Source organism: Alligator sinensis, unplaced genomic scaffold, assembly GCF_000455745.1.
Source record: "Alligator sinensis unplaced genomic scaffold, ASM45574v1 scaffold482_2, whole genome shotgun sequence".
Lineage (NCBI taxonomy): Eukaryota > Metazoa > Chordata > Crocodylia > Alligatoridae > Alligator > Alligator sinensis.
In genome coordinates, this window is record NW_005842678.1 from 583,660 (window position 1) to 591,904 (window position 8,245).

At 42.5% G+C, this 8,245-nt stretch overlaps 1 protein-coding gene across 1 annotated transcript in view; it reads left to right on the forward strand.

Annotated features, from left to right (window-relative positions):
- Positions 1–8,245, forward strand: part of LOC102387123 (collagen alpha-2(IX) chain-like) — a 30,942-nt gene that overhangs the window by 14,003 nt on the left and 8,694 nt on the right. The window contains exon 9 of the mRNA XM_025215850.1: positions 4,015–4,050. Within this exon, the coding sequence (XP_025071635.1) occupies positions 4,015–4,050 (36 nt within the window). The remainder of the gene's footprint in view (positions 1–4,014; positions 4,051–8,245) is intronic.

Genomic DNA, 8,245 nt, shown 5'->3' on the forward strand with positions numbered 1-8,245 from the left:
AGCCGTCTATGCCCTGCTGTCGCTTGCCCCATTCCGCCCAGAGTGAGCCGTGCTTGCATCATGCCCCCTCCCCCCCCAGCTGGGCAAGCAGCAGCAGGACATATCCCCTGCTCGAAGTGCTACCGTGCCTATATCCCATGCCCCCCGCAAGTCCCCTGCCTCCCCGCGCCAGCTGAGCAGCTTGTCCCAGCCCCAACCTCTCCCCTCCCCCCTGTGCCCACCACAACAGACTTACCAGCTGGAGGCAGCTGTGTCCAGTGTGGTGAGGACTGCTGCCTGTTTGGCCTATGGCCAAATCTCTGAAGCAGAGCCAAATCTTTTAATTGGTCTCCAGATTCAATTGGTCTATCAGATTTGGAGATTCAGTTGCTGAATCAGGCCAAATCTCCTCCAAATCAAATCGGCTACCAAAGCTTCACACAGTCCTAGTGACCCAGCCCAAATTTAGTTTATCCAGAACAGTGCTGGTCAACCTTTTTGGCAGGCATGACACAAATAAGCCCGGCACACTCCTTAAGTGCCATTCTGATCCCCTTCCTCTGCTGGATCTGCTGCTTTGCTTTCTGCTCCCAGCTTTGTGCTCCTTGCCTGATCTGCTGTTCTGTTTTCTGCTTCCTTCCCTGTACTCCCTGCTAGATTTGCTTTCTGTTCCATGCTGTATCTGTTATGATACTGCCTGTTCCCTTCCTGATAAACTGTGTGCCACACACAAAGTCTGCATCTTTATCTCTGTCCCAAATCTTGGAGTGATGCAGGTGACCAAAATTGCTGCAATTTTACTTCTTTCAGTTGGAAGGAAGAGAGAAAAAGATACAATTACCTTCCTAACTAATCCATTTGCTAAAGTAACAAGAACTTGAAGTCCTTTTGTGGTTTGGGCTAGAGGTCTCTCAGGCTAGGGACAGAAATTATACATAAACTGGTTTAAGTGGTCAGAAACTGGTTTGAACCTGTAACAGAAAAGGCATTCTGTGTACATAAACCAGTTTGAAAATGGCTGAAACCAGTTTGAGATAAACCTGGTTGAATGTAGTATCAGACTTAACTGATGTGGGTCAAACTTGTTTATGCAATGTCTGTCCCAGACCCCTTCCTGTTTAAATTAAGCCAGAGTCCCCCAGCATCCCAGATGCTTTGCAGCCCTGGGTGGGGCTCTCAGCTCCACAGCAGAGATGGCTCCACCCTCTGCTCCCTGGCAGGAGCTCCGGCAGAGACTTGCAGGCACAGCAGCATCTTCTTGGCTTCCCCCTGCCCCATCCTTCCCTGTCACCACTTGTTGCTCAAGCAGGGATCCCTCCCTCCTCTCTCCCATAGCATCAACCATAGTCAGCAAGTGGTATGCTAGCTAATGCTGAGAGGTTTCTGAGTAAGGCAGGCAGGACAAGGGCAGGCAGGACAGTGTCGACTTAGGGCTTTTTGGAACTAATCAACAGGTAGCTGGTAAAGTCCCTCTGTTTCTTCCTTGAAAAAAGTTGTTTAAGAGGAGCTTGAATTTATGAGAGAGGCTTTTGTTTTGCTGATGGACTGATAAATGCCGTGTAACTCCGGGGTGTGTAAGTAAATGCTGTGTTACTCTCTGCTGGCTCCCTCACTGGTCAAAGGAGCAGCAAGGGAGGGGGACATCTCCCTAATCAGAACGTCCTGCCGGGGCCTGGCCACACCCCCAGTCAGCTCAGCTCTGTAGAAGGGAAGGGAGGGCTGCTATAGCACCCCTGGCTTCTAGTCTGAGCCATTGCATGCGTGTGCTTGCATTTTCACAGTATGGAGGGGAAGTCTGTGAGGTTACAAACCAGTTCAGTCTAGCCAGGTTAGACTAACCTGCAAAGATTGAATCAATTCAGGCTCAGGCTTTTTGAATGTTTGTCCCTAGCCTGAACGGAAAAAGATTCCTGTTACTGTGCTACCAGAAAATAAGGTCTGCAGTGAAGAACAGAAATTGTTTCTCAGCCTGATAGCAGGATCCTTTCCTTTGTCAGACTGAGAGATTTCTCTGGAAGGGTACAATTAAATAGGAGTTAAACTGCAGCCTACATACACTGTCTAAAATACTCAGATGATTATTAGTTAGCTAGGAAAGAACTGAACTCTACTTGGACAGACAAACTTTTTCTCAGAAGAGTTCCAGCCCAATCAAAGGAGGTTTAGATAAACTTAGAAAAATCTTAGATTCACACATTTCACAGGTTAAATTTAGCATTACTCAAAGGCTGAAGTTCTTGAACGTCATCTATTGCTAGATTGATATGGTTTCAATAGTCTATTTTGAAAATAGAAATTTGTGCTAAATCAGTGAATGTACAGAAGAAGAAAACTGAATTGTCATCTGATAACTTGTGTAAACAGGAGAGCTATCTTAACTATGTAGGCCACTTTAGCTTCTACCCTACAAAGGCAGTGAAAAGGGCAAGATTCTCAGCTTGTAGAAATTCTCTTAATTGAATTAAATGAAGCAATAATGATTTAAATCAGCAGAGGATCTATCCTAAAATAGCTAAAACAAAGACACATGTAATAGAACACATTGGGGTGGCATAGGAAAGTAATTTTCTTCCTGTTGGTGACAGTGAAAAGCATGCATGGAATGCCTGTGGTAGGTTTGGCTGCCTATTTATCATTGAGACAGAAGCAAATGTTTTAATGTAAGAACTTTATATATTCAAGTGATGAGGACCAGATAGTTCTCAACAGGCTTTCAAGATGAAGGCTTTAAAATGTATTAAAGGAATACTATGACAGCAGAGGACTGGGTTAGATTATATAGGAAGTCCTTTCCAGTACTATATTTTCTAGTCCTGTAGGGGTTAGTGCTTGAGGGAAAAAAAAAGCTAGAGAATTATTTTCAGTTGGCATTTGTGGTGGTTAGTGCTGGTGATTATGGTCGTTGTTGATTGCTGTATGCACAGGCTGAACAGATTGTAACATTTCTACAAACTATCTAACATTCCAAAAAAGAAACAGCCATAATTAGCTACTTATGTGCTTTAATTCTTCTTGGAGTCCTCTGTCCAGTATGTAATTTGCCCCTCTGAAATAATATTTAATTGTTAAACAACAGACCAAAATCATTGCAGCTGTCATTTTCCTGATTCATGTGCTAATGTAATAGTTCGTCTTTAATATTTAACATCATTCAACATAGACAATGTATTGAAATAAATCTTGTTTGGAAGAAGACATAAATAGGAGATACATTAGTCTTCAATCTAATTAAATATGACTGAACATTAACTCTCCATTGTTTATGAAAGTGAAAATGCTACAACAATAACTATGTGTAGTTCTAAGCTTGTTAATTGTAATTGGTATAAGAACTAGAAAGACTATGGGGACAGATTATGTAGCAAATGAATTGTTACTTGTGAGGATTAAGATAGATATGGCCAAATGCTGTATGTTATGGTTTAAGGGTGTGTGTGAACATACAACATATGTTCACAGATATATGTACACACTTTCCAGCTACATTTACTTGGAGGTCCTTCTGAGAAACTCCACATACTTTAGGTTAATAGGGTATTTCAAGGGGTAGCCATCATTGAATACTGAAAAACAATACTCTGGGATACGTCTTTTAGGAGACTGTACTTTGGAAAGCCCAAAGAGAAGAAAAATATGCGTAGATTATGCAGAATGATTGGAATAGTAATGAGTACCATAAACACCTCTATACATAATCAAACAATTGGTTCCTGGGAGAAAGTGACAATTTCAGTTTCTCTTTAGCCTTATTAGAATCCATAAGCATGCAATAAGTGCTGATGAATTAGTTGTTAGTGATTCAATGTTTTCTGCACAGGGTGTAACTGGTCCAAAAGGTATTGCAGGGATTCCTGGTAGACCTGGTTTTCCTGGTCCCTCTGGAGCTGCTGTAAGTAGATTTTAACATGATCCACCATCCATTGAAGGTGTTGAATCTTTACTTGAATGGATGCTGGATTCAGACCCTAATTTTAATTGTCAAGTAGTGTATATACAGGTAACAATCTTCATTTTTCCCTCTCCTCCTCTTTTCAGGGTCATGTAGGGCTGCCAGGACCTCATGGATTGAAGGTACGTTAAGATGTTTTGTCATTAAGGCTAATACAAGCATTTGGAGGTATTAGGGGGAGGTTAAATTGATTTAAAATGACTGCTGAAATAAGGTAAATCAGGATGGGATGGCCTAGCTAGGGGACTGAAGGTCCAGCAGGCTGGAGGGGATCAGGAGTCCATTGGGAAATGCGGGGAGGTATGACCCATGAGTAGGGTAGAGAGGCAGGCATGACCCCTGGGTAGAGTTTAAATTGGGTGGACATTTGAACCTGATTTTACCTGCCGAACATCTGTATTTAGTCTTGGAAATCTTATTTTAAATGTAAGATTAAACATTTCTGTTTTGATTGTTAAAATTGTAAGGTCGCCTCTGGGCAGATTAGGATTACAGTGAAAGGGAACTATATTTCAATGAGGTAAACAGATGTGGAGTAAAATTAGAAGCTACATGGAAACTTGTAAAAATTCCAGTTTTAAACATGTGTGGGTGTAGCAACAAATGCAACTTGTAAGTATGCAAAACACTGTAGCTTTTTTAAATTTGAAACACATTCTGGTATTGTTGGAAAAGCATGATCTGAATCTGAACATGGAAAAAAGGCTATATTGTAGTATTTAGGAATAGCCTATAGGAAAATGTTGCAATGGTGGTATTGGGATGCATCCTGCTGCAAGGAGAAAGAAGACCAGGAATTTGGACACTTAGTTGACCAGGAAGGGAATAGAATGTCATTCTAAGTCAAGAATGCCACTTACACCTAGATAGGAATTCTATTTCTGGCTATGCAAGCCTGTGCATATACATAGTGGTCTACATGTGCAGACTGGGAATGTGCACTGGCAATAAAATGAGTTAGAAAGCCTTCCCATCTTTTCTTTCAGTAGACGAATGGTTAGTGTGCTTACCTGGGAAACTAGAGGACTTGGGTTGTTGGTCCCCCTCACCCAAAGGGGCTTTGAAGGTGGATGTTTCTGACTTCCCAGGAGAGCACAGCACTACCATAGCACAAATTAACTGTCCCTCTCTGGCACTCTTTCTGAAGCTGAAGTGGATCCCTTGGGAAGCTACAAGAGGGAAATATGTGGAAGATTTATTGTACCAGGAGGAAGGGAGTGAGCCATAGGGTATGTGGTTCGGTGAAGTGCCTAGCTGGGAAGGAGAACCCTAGGTTCTACCCTGAGCTCTTGTCCTGGTGAAGTGGACTCTTCCCTCTGCCAACCTTCCTTCTTTTTCTAATGATTAGATTAAATGCCAGGGATACTGGCCCAGCTTCAGAAAGAGTGCCAGAGAAAGTACAAAGAATGATGGCTGACCTGGGGTAGTGATTTGCATGCTATGCTGAGAAGTTAGAGAGATGCAGGTACAAATCCTGTTCTGGAAGGAGTGGGGAGAGGGCCAGAATCCAGGAGGGAAGCCATTCTCATTTTTAAGTCCGGAAGTCACGGGTTTTGACTGACTAGTTTTCAGGCATCTAGAGCAGGGGTGGGCAAAATGCGATCCAGGGGCCGGATGTGGCCTGCCAGGCCATTCTATCTGGCCTGCGGGGCCCCTAAAAATTTTAGAAAATTAATATTAATCTGCCCTGGGCTGCCTGTCATGTAGCCCTCGATGGCTTGCCATAACTCAGTAAGTGTCCCTCCACCCCAAATAATTGCCTGCCCCTGATCTAGAGGCCACTGTGCATCCACAAGGGGTGCATGGGCATGCTTGTCTAAGTATACAGCCAGTAGGCATGTCCAGTCTGTGCATGTGGATGACTACATACTCATCTGGCCTTATATGGCCAGGAATACAATCACTGCCTACATGTAAGTGGCATCTTTGGCACTTAGATGACCAGAAATGCCACATAGATGACCAAATCTAGATACTTGGATGACCAGGAAGGGGACACATCACCTGTAACATTTACTGAAGCACCAGTGTGTGCCTGCTACCACTCTTCTTTGTGAGGTCTAGCATACTTAGGCCCTGCATCATGTCAGTTTTGCTAACTGGTGCATGGAGATGATATATCTGGTGCTCTACAACTTTCTTGTTCGTTCTACCTACTTTGGGGTGTTGTTTGTTCCCTGCAGAGTAGAAGAGTTGCTCCAAGTGGTTGCAATTTATTTTGCTCTTTACATGAAAGTGATGTCTTGCTGAATGGATCTGTAACAGCCAAGCAGAACTTGACACTAAAACTGGCAGATCCATTTATTTAATTCCAATATGATGTTAAAGAGACGTAAAGGTTCTGTTTCTGAAATAGCCTTGATGCTGTGCATATGGAAGATTATATTTACCCCACAGCAAATCTGGTAATTGAATGTGAAACAGTTGCACACAGAACTTGTAAAATGTAAGATTATTTTTGCATGCTTGTGAAAATCTTATTTTAGCAGTGGGTAAAAGTTAGTTGACAACTAGCTCAGAAAAGGAGTAGGGGAAGAGTAGGTACAGCATGTGAGTCAGTGGCTCAAACAGGAAATCTTTGAATAGAACAACATAATGAAGCTTTTAAATGGGGAGAAACTGAGATACAAAGTAGCAAGTCATATTATAAAATTTCCTTTTCAATAAATATTAGATGTTAATTGCCTTAGATTAGCAATAACATTTAGGTTAACTATTTAGGATCTGATTCTGCCACACTTATGCTGAGTAATACGTTTACTCTTAAATAGTTCAGTCCCTGAGATTTTAGTTGGCTGCTTAATCTAGCCTCATGGCTGCTAGTGTTTGTACTGCACTGGAATAGAGAATACACCCAGTAGTGTAACCAAGATGGTGGGGAGGTGACAAGAGCAACAGCTTCACATTCTGACTTGTGAGGGACGTAGGGTGCACAAAAGTAGGTGTCGCTATACTGTTGACTTGGCGGCTACTGCTGCCCTGTGCACCACCACTGCTGAAGGGGGCAAAACTACCCAATTATACCTGTTATCCAAGTCTGGAAAATCTCTCTCTGCCAGCAGACTTCTGGATGTCCTCAGGCAAGTTGCTTCATCATTCTGTGGCTGTTTCTCCATCCATTCAATGGAGATAATGATACTGACCTCCTTTGTAAAGTTGCTGTGAGTTGTACTGACAAAATCCACTGGATAAGAGCTAGGTATCAGAATTTATTGAGATGCTATGCATTATTCCCGGCATGAGGATTAAATAAATGTATCTGAGACAAGTGATATAAAAGATGCTTATCAGCAAAGATCATGATGAAGAAACACAGTTCACAAATGGCATGGTAAGTGGTGAGAGTACTAAGATTTTGATAATATCACAAAAATGTGTATAAGAATTTAATCTTATTGTACCATTCTTAAAAATAAAATGTTAATATATTAGAGTTGTTTTTTTAAGGGGAATGATGGTGTTCCAGGTGCTAAGGGTAAAAAAGGCGAAAAGGTATAGTATTAAATACAAAGCATAATTGAATGAACTGCTCAATTATGCAAACTCTTTGCACTGTTATTTTTAAAAATATTTTCTTCAAACATACTGTTTCCTTGAAGTTCTTAGCAACACAGTAGCTTTGACATTTACTGTCTTTGCAGTATGTGGAATTTTTTACTGGAAAGAAAATAAAGCAAGGCTCTTGTTAGTAAGGCATATTATTTACTGATGTACTTGTTTGCTTTGACTTCTGAGAGATGGAGTATTCAGACTCCCTGAATCAGCATTCATCTGAATACTGAAAATAAAATTCTGTAGATGTTAATTCAAATTAGAAAACAAATTGTGATTCAGAAATGGGAGAAATGTTAGAGTAGGAGGGGCCTCAGGAAGTCATCTAGTGCATCCCTTTGCTCTAGTGCAGAATCAAATATGTGTATGCAAGGGGCCAATCCAGAGCAGGTGAAGTGGCATGGTTGTACCCCCCTCCCCACTTGGATCATGGTGATCCCTTTTGGATCATAGGAGCAGCAGCCTGGTGTCTTTAAGTCTGAGAAGGAGGTAAAAATCCCCTTCCACCCCCTGCTCTCATGCCTTTCCTTGCCCTCCATGAACAGGGCACCTACCTCCTGTTCCCATCTACCTTGCCTATCACTATTTCTGGCTGACCCAGGGGCAGGGGGAGCTCTAGAGCTGCTGCTGCCCTGCTCCAGCTGGGCTATGCAGGAGCGGTGCAGCAGGGACAGCAGCAGGAGGCAGGTCCCTGTTCCCTACCCCTTGCCCCACTGGTGTTCCCCAACAGCTCAGGAACAGGGACAGAAAGAGGACATAGCTCCC